Source organism: Salmo salar, chromosome 15 (genome assembly GCF_965601325.2).
Source record: "Salmo salar chromosome 15, fSalSal1, whole genome shotgun sequence".
NCBI classification, from domain to species: domain Eukaryota; kingdom Metazoa; phylum Chordata; class Actinopteri; order Salmoniformes; family Salmonidae; genus Salmo; species Salmo salar.
The window spans coordinates 100,769,581-100,783,461 of NC_138305.1; the positions used below are offsets into that span (position 1 = coordinate 100,769,581).

At 40.4% G+C, this 13,881-nt stretch overlaps 1 protein-coding gene across 3 annotated transcripts; it reads left to right on the top strand.

Moving 5' to 3' along the window:
* The first annotated feature begins 1,412 nt into the window (after window positions 1–1,412).
* On the top strand, window positions 1,413–12,980 carry LOC106572715 (proton-transporting V-type ATPase complex assembly regulator TMEM9). 3 transcript variants are annotated; one of them, XM_014147144.3, is made up of 6 exons: window positions 1,413–1,476; window positions 2,053–2,222; window positions 3,011–3,102; window positions 3,410–3,518; window positions 9,515–9,646; window positions 11,442–12,980. In XM_014147144.3, the coding sequence occupies exons 2-6, from the start codon at window positions 2,127–2,129 to the stop codon at window positions 11,592–11,594; spliced, it is 582 nt and encodes a 193-aa protein (XP_014002619.1). In that variant the 5' UTR covers window positions 1,413–1,476; window positions 2,053–2,126; the 3' UTR covers window positions 11,595–12,980. The 3 variants fall into 3 exon arrangements, with proteins under 3 accessions (XP_014002619.1, XP_014002620.1, XP_014002621.1); XM_014147145.3 differs by having other exon boundaries at window positions 1,448–1,511; XM_014147146.3 differs by having other exon boundaries at window positions 1,449–1,480.
* The last annotated feature ends 901 nt before the right edge of the window (window positions 12,981–13,881 follow it).

A 13,881-nucleotide genomic window follows, 5' to 3' on the forward strand; every position in this document is an offset into this window, starting at 1 on the left:
TTGTGAATGTGGACCTTTTTAAAGGTTTTGTTCACGTCGGCTACTGAGAACATTATCTAGAACAGCTGGTGCTCTCGTGCATCCTTCAGTGTTGCTTGCCTCGAAGCGAGCATAAAGGCATTTAGCTCGTCTGGTGTGTGTGTGTGTGTGTGTGTGTGTGTGTGTGTGTGTGTGTGTGTGTGTGTGTGTGTGTGTGTGTGTGTGTGTGTGTGTGTGTGTGTGTCAGTCACCAGATCTCAACCCAATTGAACACTTATGGGACATCCTGGAGAGGCGCCTGAGCATCCCTCCAGTAGAGTTAACCTTCTGTCTTATGTAACTATACCAAACATAACATACTAATTTCTTTGTCCTGGATTTACTTTAACTATGTTCCGTCTAGTCTATGAGACCAGTCTGAAATACAGGACAGATTCAGGTGGAGGGAAATAGGAAGACAACCAGACAATACAGAGAAGTGTTTACACTGATGTTAAAGCTCATTAGAGAAGTATCAGTGTCTCCCTCTGTCATTTCTCCCCATGATGACTAGGACCTCAAGTGTTTTCAGCTGCATCTGTGCGTTATTGATTTGTATGATGTATTAAAGGTAGCCTAGAGTCTAGGCTGAAAGAATATATATGATAGGATTACCAGGAAATAGAGCTATTGATCGGGTCAAGAAGAAGAAGCAGGCTTTACGTTATAGGTAAAGAGAGGATTCGAGGGCGGCAGGTAGCCTAGTGGTATAAATATGAACTTGATAGAACTAAAAATGCATGCATTGTCTAACATAATGTCCTAGGAGTGTCATCTGATGGAGATTGTAAAAGGTTAGTGCATCATTTTAGCTGGTTTTATGGTTTTGGTGACCCTGTCTTTGAATTGACAAAACATTACACACAACTCTTGTAAATGTACTGTCCTAACATACTCTAAATTTATGCTTTCGCCGTAAAACCTTTTTGAAATCGTAAAACGTGGTTAGATTAAGGAGATGTTTATCTTTCAAAGGGTGTAAAATAGTTGTATGTTTGAAAAATTTGAATTTTGACATTTATTTGGATTCAAATTTGCCGCTCTTGAAATGCACCTGCTGTTGATGGAGTGCACCACGGGGGGGACGCTAGCGTCCCACCTAGCCCATAGAGGTTAAGAGCGTTGAACCAGTAACCGAAAGGTCACTGGTTTGAATCCCAGAGCCGACAAGGTGAAAGATCTGTCGCTGTGCATTTGAGCAAGGCACTTAACACATTTAGCCAGTATTTCCCATGCTGGACTGAGTCTTTTTTCCCAGCAGGCATTAAATTGCATTCAAATATATAAATAAATTGTGCATTGCCAGGAATCCTAAATACACCAGTCCTTTCCAGAGCAAAATCTATGGCTCTGATCTTTCTATTCCAGCCCAGAAGGTGGCGATCATGCACTCACAGTTCGCTACCAACCGCCATTACACTCCACTGAAGAAGAACAAGGAAAAACGGAAGTCCTGTGGTATGTGCGTAGCAAATAAATAATATTTTTCACAGGTATTTGCAAGCTAATACATATTACGCTGGTGTGGAATTTGTAATGCTACTTTTGCCACATATACATATTAATTAATGACACGAATGCCTTCGACTTAGCCTCTAATAAAGTCCTTTATCGACTGCATGCTAGCCAGCTATTAACATTAAAGCAGCAATCAGCAGTTAAAACAATAACAAAGCTGAGAAATGTAACCACCCTCAAAATCAGAGATATAGCTATGAATGCAAAGGCTGACCATCACATATCAAACTTAGGCTAAATAGTGTTTACGTTACTCAGTTTACAAACATTTGGGTAAAACATGCTTAGATTTGGGGTTCTGATGGTGTACGACAGTTGAACTAATCTCAAGAATATATAGGTACATATCGTTAATTCACAAGTCCAAAAATGGATATAGCAACTGCAGATTGCCCCCTTTAACGTTACTGTTGACAGCGGTTGTAAATACATTTGTTTATTTAAAAATGTAGCAAAAGCAAACCTGTGGGATAACTTGCCATAAAGAGTGTGCGTGTGACCACCTCTCCCTCCCAGATATAGCTAGGTCAGTGGTCTTCCTCCTCCAGTCCAGATTGAGGAGATTGCCACCTGTCTTCCTGTCTGTCAGTATGTCATCCAGGACAGAACAGAGTTGCAAGTCTCTCCTATTTGGCTTGCTGCTTGTGCTGCTCTGTGAGGTGTTCTCGTTTGCACACGCAAGCAAGGTATGTTAATTGACGGGGCCATACTCACTGGTGTACAGTGTCAATTTCTGATGATGCTCACACAAATCATTAGCCTGGTCCCAGATCTGTTTGTGCTGTCTAACCAATTCCTGCGGTCATTGTCAGTTGGCAAGACAGCACAAACGGATCTAGGACCACACTCTTAGAAAAAAGGGTTCTTCGGCCATCCCCATAGACAGGTTGGTTGTTTAGCAACTATGCAGCGAAACAGACACAAAACAGACAGTGTTGGCTTAGATTGTTGACATGTTAAATATATTTCGACTCCAATGTTTATTGAAAACATAAATAAGTTTACACAATGAGCGCTTGTTGTCTCTCAAATACATTGTTACAGTTGTTGGTTAGCTAGCTAGGGAATTTTTGCCATATTAGCATAGATCTCAAAACAGACACGGTATCAAGAACAAGATAAAACTAGCTGAAACGAGCGACCTATGGTTCCCACATGGCAGCTTTAGTCATTGTTGCTAGCTATCTGACCATCCAGAATCACAACAACACACGGACTTCTGCCCCATTGGAGCACATTGTTTTCGTGACGTTGTTAGCAAACCCATTTTGGTTTCAGGTAGAACCCTTTTGGGTTTCATGTAGAACCCTCTGTGGAAAAGGTTCTACATGGAACCAATAAGGGTTCTCCTATGGGGACAGCCAAAGAACCCTTTTAGGTTCTAGTTATCATCTTTTTTTCAAAGAGTACAGGCTAACAAATCACTGTGTTTTGAAGACCCCCATGACGATAATGTTATTCTCTATGTTCACAGAGTTTTGAAGACGTGCGCTGCAAGTGTATCTGTCCACCCTACAGGAACATCACTGGACACATCTACAGCAGGAACGTCTCCCAGAAAGATTGGTGAGAAATGTTCTATCACATAGGTCCTATGCACATCATGCAGAATTCACAATCTGGTCTAACTCAGTCACTCATCTTTGTTCGCTCCTATTGTCTTCCACAGTACATTTAACTAGTTCTGCCAATGAGCCGTGGATTTAAGGTTCCCCCACTCACACAATTTGCTGATCGATGTCTTCATGTTTCAATGTAGTTCTGGAAAGAATGAATAAAAGTGTGAAGCTTACATCTTGGACTAACATAGAGGCAGTAGACTAATAATAAGAGACTAGTTATGTATAATGTGTGTACCTTTGTCTGTGCTCAGTAACTGCCTCCATGTAGTGGAGCCCATGCCAGTGCCAGGCCATGATGTGGAGGCCTACTGTCTGCTGTGTGAGTGCAAGTATGAGGAACGCAGCAGCAACACCATCAAGGTACTACTGACCCTTTACAATGACACACAGAGTTGATTTCAACTGATATTACCTGGTCAAAATTGGCAATTTTAATGCTAAAGAGACTATGGTGTAGGGAAGGAGTATGATATTCAACAAGTTACATCATTAGTAAAGGAACAGATTGTACCACGGTAATATCACGGTACCAATACGTCATGATACTTATGATACCAACATTTTAGAATACTGTAGTACCATTTCATATGATACTACCACATCTTTCAGCCCTTAGATTTACTCAGCCTCTGAGTGCCAGAGAGGAAAAACAACCTTTTTTCAATCTGTCGCGGATTTTATATCATTTAACAAACCATGTTGCGGGCTGTTTTGAACTAATCCCGGGCCACTAATTATTGGTTTGATAACAAACAAACTTGTTCAGTCATGTGTTTCTGATTATATTTTGCCCAATAGGAAATGAATGGTGAATAATGTATATTGTAAATTTGGAGTCAGTTTTATTGTAAGTAAGAATAGATGTTTCTGAACACTTCTACATTAATGTGGATGCTACCATGATTACGGATAATAATGAATGAATCGTGAAAAATGATGATCGTATCCCCAAAATCATGACTAAAGATCATACATTACCCCTAAAGAAATCTCTCACTGATACCAATAATACTTTTGGGGGTATGGTATTTGTGTCCTCTGTAACTTTCTCATTCATCATTATTCACAATTCATTCATGATTATTCCTTACCATGGTAGCATCCACATTGACGTAGAAGTGTTCAGAAACATCTATTCTTATTTACAATAAAAGTGACTCCAAAATGACAGAATACATTACTCACCATTCAGTTCTTATTGAGAAAAACATCATCCGAAACGCAACCAAAACAAACTGTATATGCATCCAACAAGTTTGTAGTGTCACAAGCTTGATGTAGTCATTGTGTGCTAGGAATATGGGACCGAATACTAAACTTTTGACTATTTTAATACACTATTAGTGAATTTGTCCAAGTACTTAACTTCTTTAAATGGGGGAGTAGATGCAAAAAGTGCTTTCATTTCTAAACAGTAAAATAATCCTGCAGCAACAGGATTTGAACCTTTAGTCCATAAATGTGCTTGATCGGTGATTAAACTATTAGCTAGACAATAGTAGGATTCATGAAAGTGCAGTACTGTTAATATAACTGTGGGGTTTCAGTGAATTTATGTGGCTTAGGAAAATTCTCAGCAACAAAAGTGATCAAATTAAGATCCTATATCTGTATGTATGAAAATGCCCTCAAATAAAAGGTGACATTCTGTATTGTTGCCAAGTATGAAACATTTGATCTCGAATCCAAAATGCTATAGTATAAAGTAAAATGTAAAAAATGTAGCTTCTCTGTCCAAATAAATGAGAGAACCAGACTGAGACCATTGTTCAGAAATGCAAGTTTTTATTTAGGCCTTAATGTTCATCAGTAAAATTCATTAGAATTTCATTAAGGAATGTGATGGCCAAATGTTGTACATTATCTCTGGCTTACTGGTAACTGATGTTGTACATTATGGCTGGCTTACAGGTAACTGTAAGTGTAGTAGAAGGTTCCACTACTCAGACCGCAGGTTACGCTGTGACTGCCAAACTGGACCTTAGTGGTGCAGGTTCCCAGGTGGTCATCAAAGTTTAGGTCCTTGTCCCAGATCTCGAACTTGAGGGAAGCACTGGAAGGCACATTCAGAAAGTTGAATACAGCACTCCAGGATGGGTTTTGAGTATCCTTGTGCCAGTCTGTCATGCCACCGGGTTCGCCACCACACCAAACCTTGACGTAGGGGTCAGGGTAATTACCAGCAGGGTCCCCTCGAAGGCCGCTGGCTTGAAGGCCGGACACCCTGACGTTTGCACCATGGACGCCAACCAGCATACAGAGAAACAGCAGTCCCAGAGAGAGGGAGGCCATGGCTTTCAGTAGGGGAAAGAAAACTAAGAGAGGGAAAAAATAAAAGGGAGGGGTTTAAATACATTTGCATGTCAACAGGATGACAAAATATAGCCTATTCAAGCCACATGAGAGTCAGAAAGAACCTAAGTAAAAAACACTAACTGTCTTCAGAGAAGAGGAGATACAACACTGACAGTCTTCACAGAGAAGAGGAGATACACCACTAACAGCCTTCACAGAGAAGAGGAGATACACCACTAACAGTCTTCACAGAGAAGAGGAGATACAACACTAACAGTCTTCACAGAGAAGAGGAGATACAACACTAACAGTCTTCACAGAGAAGAGGAGATACAACACTGACAGTCTTCACAGAGAAGAGGAGATACAACACTGACAGTCTTCAGAGAGAAGAGGAGATACAACACTAACAGTCTTCACAGAGAAGAGGAGATACAACACTAACAGTCTTCACAGAGAAGAGGAGATACAACACTAACAGTCTTCACAGAGAAGAGGAGATACAACACTAACAGTCTCCACAGAGAAGAGGAGATACAACACTAACAGCCTTCACAGAGAAGAGGAGATACAACACTGACAGTCTTCACAAAGAAGAGGAGATACACCACTAACAGTCCTTCACAAAGAAGAGGAGATACACCACTAACAGTCTTCACAGAGAAGAGGAGATACAACACTAACAGTCTTCACAGAGAAGAGGAGATACAACACTAACAGTCTTCACAGAGAAGAGGAGATACAACACTAACAGTCTTCACAGAGAAGAGGAGATACAACACTAACAGTCTTCACAGAGAAGAGGAGATACAACACCAACAGTCTTCACAGAGAAGAGGAGATACAACACTAACAGCCTTCACAGAGAAGAGGAGATACAACACTAACAGTCTTCACAGAGAAGAGGAGATACAACACTGACAGTCTTCACAGAGAAGAGGAGATACAACACTGACAGTCTTCAGAGAAGAGGAGATACAACACTAACAGTCTTCACAGAGAAGAGGAGATACAACACTAACAGTCTTCACAGAGAAGAGGAGATACAACACTGACAGTCTTCACAGAGAAGAGGAGATACAACACTGACAGTCTTCACAGAGAAGAGGAGATACAACACTGACAGTCTTCAGAGAAGAGGAGATACAACACTAACAGTCTTCACAGAGAAGAGGAGATACAACACTAACAGTCTTCACAGAGAAGAGGAGATACAACACTAACAGTCTTCACAGAGAAGAGGAGATACAACACTAACAGCCTTCACAGAGAAGAGGAGATACAACACTGACAGTCTTCACAAAGAAGAGGAGATACACCACTAACATCCTTCACAAAGAAGAGGAGATACACCACTAACAGTCTTCACAGAGAAGAGGAGATACAACACTAACAGTCTTCACAGAGAAGAGGAGATACAACACTAACAGTCTTCACAGAGAAGAGGAGATACAACACTGACAGTCTTCACAGAGAAGAGGAGATACAACACTGACAGTCTTCACAGAGAAGAGGAGATACAACACTAACAGTCTTCACAGAGAAGAGGAGATACAACACTAACAGTCTTCACAGAGAAGAGGAGATACAACACTAACAGTCTTCACAGAGAAGAGGAGATACAACACTGACAGTCTTCACAGAGAAGAGGAGATACAACACTGACAGCCTTCACAGAGAAGAGGAGATACAACACTGACAGTCTTCACAAAGAAGAGGAGATATACCACTAACATCCTTCACAAAGAAGAGGAGATACACCACTAACAGTCTTCACAGAGAAGAGGAGATACAACACTAACAGTCTTCACAGAGAAGAGGAGATACAACACTAACAGTCTTCACAGAGAAGAGGAGATACAACACTAACAGTCTTCACAGAGAAGAGGAGATACAATACACTGCTTTTCAACCAGTCGGAAATAATTAGATGAATTCCGGGCTTGTAAAATTACACCAAGGCTAATTATAAGCCTTCAACCATAACACCCACTAATAATTGTATTATTTTATCAAAATAGTTCAACCTGCTTTTATTTCAATAATCACTGATCTGGCTTTCAAGTGTGTCTATGAAAATGTCATTTTTGTTACAAATGTAACCAGAACCATGCACATCCACTAATAGTGAACAACGTCTGGTAGCAGTCTTTATAGAACATTAACACAGGTTTCAAACAGTTTCTCAAGCACAAGCCCACCGCTAGCGAGTAGCCAGCTAATCTTGTATATTTAAAGTCTAGCCAACTTGGATCTATTTGTTTGTTAACAAGGTAGAACAGTTGACCTGTTATGAATACACCCTCCTGTCTGTCTCCAACTGTTTAAACAGCATAGCCTGCGACCTACATGGATAAAAATGTGCTTATTTCTCAGAATGAGAACGTGTCAATTCCTTATACAAACATATGCGGGAAGTACTTTCTATTTGAGTGTTTACCAGCATTTGTAGCTTGAGTCTGATAATTATATGTACAAAACAGTTAATCTGGTAATACTTGCGGAATACAAAAATATATTTTTGGTATGTTTTCCAGTTTCTTGAAATACTTTATAAATGCAACTTATTTCTATGTGAAATGGTCTATTCATTCCTTTTACATTTTTGTAGACGCTCTTATCCAGAGCAACTTACAGTAAGTAGTGAGTGCATACATGTTCATACTGGTCCCCCGTGGGAATTGAACCCAACAACCTTAGCGTTGCAAGGTGTGTCCAAACTTACAGTGCCTTCGGAAAAATATTCAGACCCCTTGACTTTTTCTAAATGCTGTTACGTTGCAACCTTATTCTAAAATGTATTAAATAAACTAAATTCCTCATCAATCTAATGACAAAGTGAAACATCTGCAAATGTATTGAAAATAAAAAACATAACTTATGTAAATAAGTATTCAGACCCTTTGCTATGAGACTCGAAATTGAGCTCAAGTGCATCCTGTTTCCATTGATCCTCCTTGAGATGTTTCTACAACTTGATTGGAGTCCACCTGTGGTAAATTCAATTGATTGGACATGATTTGGAAAGGCACACAGCTGTCTATATAAGGTCCCACAGTTGACAGTGCATGTCAGAGCAAAAACCAAGCCATGAGGTGGAAGGAATTGTTCGTAGAGCTCCGAGACAGGATTGTGTCGAGGCACAGATCTGGGGAAGGGTACCAAAAAATGTCTGCAGCGTTGAAGGTCCGCAAGAACACAGTGGCCTCCATCTCATCATGGTGGTGGCAGCATCATGACCATACTTGAACCCGATCGAACAGCTCTGGAGAGACCTGAAAATATCTGTGCAGCAACGCTCCCCATCCAACCTGACAGAGCTTGAGAGGATCTGCAGATAAGAATAGGAGAAACTCCCCAAATACAGGTATGCCAAACTTGTAGTGTCCTACCCAAGAAGACTCGAGGCTGTAATCGTTGCCAAAGGTGCTTCAAGAAAGTAATGAGTAAAGGGTCTGAATACTTATGTAAATGTAATATTTCATTATTTTTTTATATTTTTTTTGCAAAAATGTTTTAAAAAATGTTTTAGCTTTGTCGTTATGGGTTATTGTGTGTAGATTGATGAGGAAAAAAACTATTAAGACAATTTAGAATAAGGCTGTAACGTAACAAAATGTGGAAAAAGTTGAGAGGTCTGAATACTTTCCGGGGGTCAAAACTTAAATTAAAAAAAAATAGATAGGATTTTTAGGCCGTATCGCCCTGTCCTATGCAGGTGGTTGCTGTTTTCATCAAATGCCATAATTTATCATCAATTTACACATGCATTTCTATTCTATTAAGTATTCGATAGTTCATTGTTTTATTAATTGTTCCATTCTTTTTTTTTTACATACAATACTAACTATTACTGCATTTGTAAATAACATGAATAATAAATAATATTATTTATATTATATAAATAGCAAATAATATATGAAATATCACCCTTCTTTTTAGATACATCCTTCCTTTCCTCTCTTTGTACCCCTGCATGTTTAACTTGTCAAATGTTTGCCTTAGCATGTCAGAAAGCTAAACTTGAATCCAAGCTACATTTATTTTCCATCCCCCCCCAGGTGACGATCATCATCTACCTGTCAGTGGTGGGCTCTCTGCTACTCTACATGTTGTTCCTGCTGCTGGTTGAACCTCTCATCCGTAAACATGACCCCTACATCCAACCCCTTCACAACGAGGATGACTCTGAGGTATATAAACAGATATACAGTGCCTTCGGAAAGTATTCAGACCCATTGACTTCTTACACATTTTGTTTTGTTACAGCCTTATTCTAAAATGTATTTAACCAAAAAAAATCCTCATTAATCTACACACAATACCCCAAATCATCAAGTAAAAACAGGTTTTTAGACATTTTAGCAAATTTATTAAAATTAAAAAAACATACCTTATTTACATAAGTATTCAGACCCTTTGCTATGAGACTCGAAATTGAGCTCAGGTGCATCCTGTTTCCATTGATCATCCTATAGATGTTTCTACAACTTTATTGGAGTCCACCTGTGGTACATTCAATTGATTGGACATGATATGGAAAGGCACACCTGTCTATATAAGGTCCCATAGTTGACAGTGCATGTCAAAGCAAAAACCAAGCCATGAGGTCAAAGGAATTGTTCGTAGAGCTCTGAGACTATTGTGTCGAGGCACAGATCTGGGGAAGGGTACCAAAAAAAATTCTGCAGCATTGAAGGTCCCCAAGAATACAGTGGCCTCCATCATTCTTAAATGGAAGAAGGATGAAACCACCAAGACTCTTCCTAGAGCTGGCCGCCCGGCCAAACTGAGCAATTGGGGGAGAAGGGCCTTGGTCAGGGGGGTGACCAAGAACCCGATGGTCACTCTGACAGAGATCTAGAGTTCCTCTGATGAGATGGGAGAACCTTCCAGATGGACAACCATCTCTGTAGCACTCCAGCGATCAGGCCTTTATGGTAGAGTGGCCAGACGGAAGCCACTCCTCAGTAAAAGGCACATGACAGCCCGCTTGGAGTTTGCCAAAGGTCACCTAAAGACCTCAGACCATGAGAAACACAATTCTCTGGTCTGATGAAACCAATATTGAACTCTTTGGCCTGAATGCCAAGTGTCACGCCTGGAAGAAACCTGGAACCATCCCTACGGTGAAGCATGGTGGTGGCAGGATCATGTTGTTGGGATGTTTTTCAGCAGCAGGGACTGGGAGACTAGTCAGGATCGAGGCAAAGGTGAACGGAGCAAATTACAGAGAGATCCTTGATGAAAACCTGCTCCAGAGCGCTCAGGACCTCAGACTGGGGCGAAGGTTCACCTTCAAACAGGACAACGACCCTAAGCACACAGCCAAGGCAACACAGGAGTGGCTTCGGGACAAGTTTCTGAATGTCCTTGAGTGGCCCAAGCAGAGCCCAGACTTGGAGAGACCTGAAAATATCTGTGCAGCAACCCTCCTCATCCAACCTGACAGAGCTTGAGAAGATCTGCAGAGAAGAATGGAAGAAACTACAGGTGTGCCAAGCTTGTTGCGTCATACCCAAGAAGACTCGATTTTGTAATCACTGCCAAAGATGCTTCAACAAAGTACTGAGTAAAGGGTCTGAATACTTATGTAAATGTGATAGTTTTTTAAATGTGTATAAATGAGCAAACATTTCTGTTTTTGCTTTGTCTTTATGGGGTATCGTGTGTAGATTGATGAGGATTTTAGAATAAGGCTGTAATGTAACAAAATGTCAAGCGGTCTGAATACTTTCCGAAGGCACTGTACACCGCACATAGGAAACAAACTCGGGAAGATATGGTGTATGCTTCTTAACATATGCAACACAATGTTACGTCTGTCGGGAGGCTGTGGGATGTGAGGAACAATTCTACTGGTTTGCTGGTTTCTGCGTCACTGATTAACAGGTGTGTGTAACGTCCTGTACACTCTCTCTGTCTGTCTGTCTGTCTGTCTGTCTGTCTGTCTGTCTCTCTCTGTGTGTGTCCCCCCCTCCCTTACAGGACATGCGGCCGCAGCCTGAGTGTGCTGCTGCTGCCCAGGGAGGCAGAGGTAACACGGTACTGGAACGGGTAGAGGGAGCCCAGCAGCGCTGGAAAAAACAGGTCCAGGAACAGCGCAAGACTGTCTTTGACCGACACAAGATGCTTAGTTAAACCTCAATGGCTGACTTCAGATCAGAGGCTAGAGTCACCTCCCAAGCTTCGTCCACATCTGCTACTGTTGTAGTGTCATTAGCTACATGTTGTTCTTCAGGATTTCAGTCCCTTTGCCATTTCAATACAGTCCCTGCACATTTAGGATCATTTATGAGCGTTATGGTAATTCTGTTTGGAACGATCGCTGGCCCATTTGTCCTTTGTTTCCAAAATGGTGGTTGCTGTCATGAGAATATAGATGTGTATCAAAATGAGGAGAATAGCTAAACAGCAAAGTGGAAGTAGTGGTTGCATCATCATCTCTGCATCATCTGCATGGAAAGACAAAACAGGAAATGGAACTGGATATATTACAATCACTTTATCCAAAATAAGCTTTGATAAAATAGGACTGATTCAGAATATTTGTAATGTGCTAAGCACATTTTACAAATAATTTTCAATCCTCATTGTAGCATTGTTTTGTGAAGCTACCTCAGCGTACCGGATACTTTAGGTAGGCTGAATGCTTGTGAATGATAGGCTCACTGTAAATAGGCTGCCGGTATGTAATTGGTTACCTTAGTTATTAGCTGGTGCTAAGCCAAGTTCATTCCTTAGTTTAAGCACTGTTTATCATCAGAACCACTTGTGGTTCATTTTGCACTTCCTGGTGATATCCTTTGCACTTAAAGACACAAGCAAGGAAAAGGTATTCCTTTATTTAGCCATGTAATGATGATTGGTAGTTTGGCTGGCTTTGAAGAATTTGTTGTTGATAGGCTGTCTCTACCTGGAGTGGACACAGATGAGTGAAACCTCTGAGGATGCTAAATGTGATTGGCTTAGCTTGTAACAATCATTGTTATGTAGTAATTAACTGTAGAATCATTGGTTCATGTTTTTTGGAATCACTGGAATGCCAAATGTCTTTGTATGATTCCAGAGTGGAATATTGCAGTCAGTGGATTGTCTCACATTCTATTAACTAGCACTGACTGAGGCTCTGTGCTGTGTGCGTGGAGGGGCGACATTTCCAGTCACAGTCTGAGGTGAAGTTATGCTAGCCTGCTTTACCTTAAACACACACACACACATTGATAATTGATGAAAAGGTCTATTGAATTATTATTGAATTCATGTTTTAGCTGACGTATTTTAATGCAGATGTACTCTTAATTGACATTATTTTGAATGTAATTATCAAACTGAATATGGTAGGTGTTGTATGTTGATGTTAAAGACATATCAACTGATATGTGTGTTTTGATATAGGCTAGGATTTTATTACATTGTTTATTTTAGTTGGACTCTGTTCTGAGATCTTGCAATGTTGAAAGAATGTCTGTGTAATTGTCTACATCATGCTTGGAAAACAGTAAAAATGGCCCTTGGTTGAGCTTATATTTATCCTGTTGGAGTTATTTGGTGAAATCAGTGTAACATAGTTTGATTGAAGCTGCTTATGTATTTATAGACGATGTTAAACCCCTTGTTGTCACTTGAGTTACCTGCCGCCATATCCCTCATCTTCAGAGGTGCCTGTATGACTCATGACCACTAGATGGCCACACGGCACATTATGATGTGGAAATGGAAGTGGTCCTATGTTAGGTACGGTATTAACTGGAACTGGGCCCATGATCTATAATACCACACCGTGCACATTTAGTCAATTCAGCACTTAGCTTTAGTCAATGACCATAATATATTTTATCTTTGAGACTTAGAGAGCTGTTTTTTGTGTGTCATTTTTAACTAAGATTGAGGTGGAGAGAGTATTGAGGGTGAGTAACAGGGTAGTATTATGAGATGGCACCGGAGAAGAAGGCTGAGGTAGAGTAGCTGTAGACCACACTATCTACTTAGAGATTTACGCCATAAGCAAACAAGAAAACGCTCACCCAGAGGCGACGCTCCTAGTAGCCAGTGACTTTAATGCAGGGAAACTTAAATCTGTAAACTGCATTATTGGTTACGGGCTCGTAAGTAAGCATTTCACTAAAAGGTCTACACCTGTTGTATTCGGCGCATGTGACTAATAAAGTTTGATTTGACCATAATGTATTTTTTATCTTTTACTAAGAGAGCTGTTTTTTAACTAAGATTGAGGTGGAGAGAGTATTGAGGGTGATTAACAGGGTAGGGGTGGATGGGGAGTATTATGGGTGTGTCGTGTCTCTGACTATGATTAAATGAGATGACATGCTATTTTCAAATCGATTATCCAACTTTTAATTATTTGATTCAATTACTCAGGCAATAACTAACTCATTAGGACTCCTGGGGCACCACGGAAGCATTA

Excerpts from the sequence above, each read along its gene's own strand:
- LOC106572715 (XM_014147144.3), top strand. The coding sequence starts at position 2,127 with ATGTCATCCAGGACAGAACAGAGTTGCAAGTCTCTCCTATTTGGCTTG. Across the intron at positions 2,223-3,010 it reads CGTTTGCACACGCAAGCAAG|AGTTTTGAAGACGTGCGCTG; the intron begins GTATGTTAATTG and ends CTATGTTCACAG. Across the intron at positions 9,647-11,441 it reads ACAACGAGGATGACTCTGAG|GACATGCGGCCGCAGCCTGA; the intron begins GTATATAAACAG and ends CCTCCCTTACAG.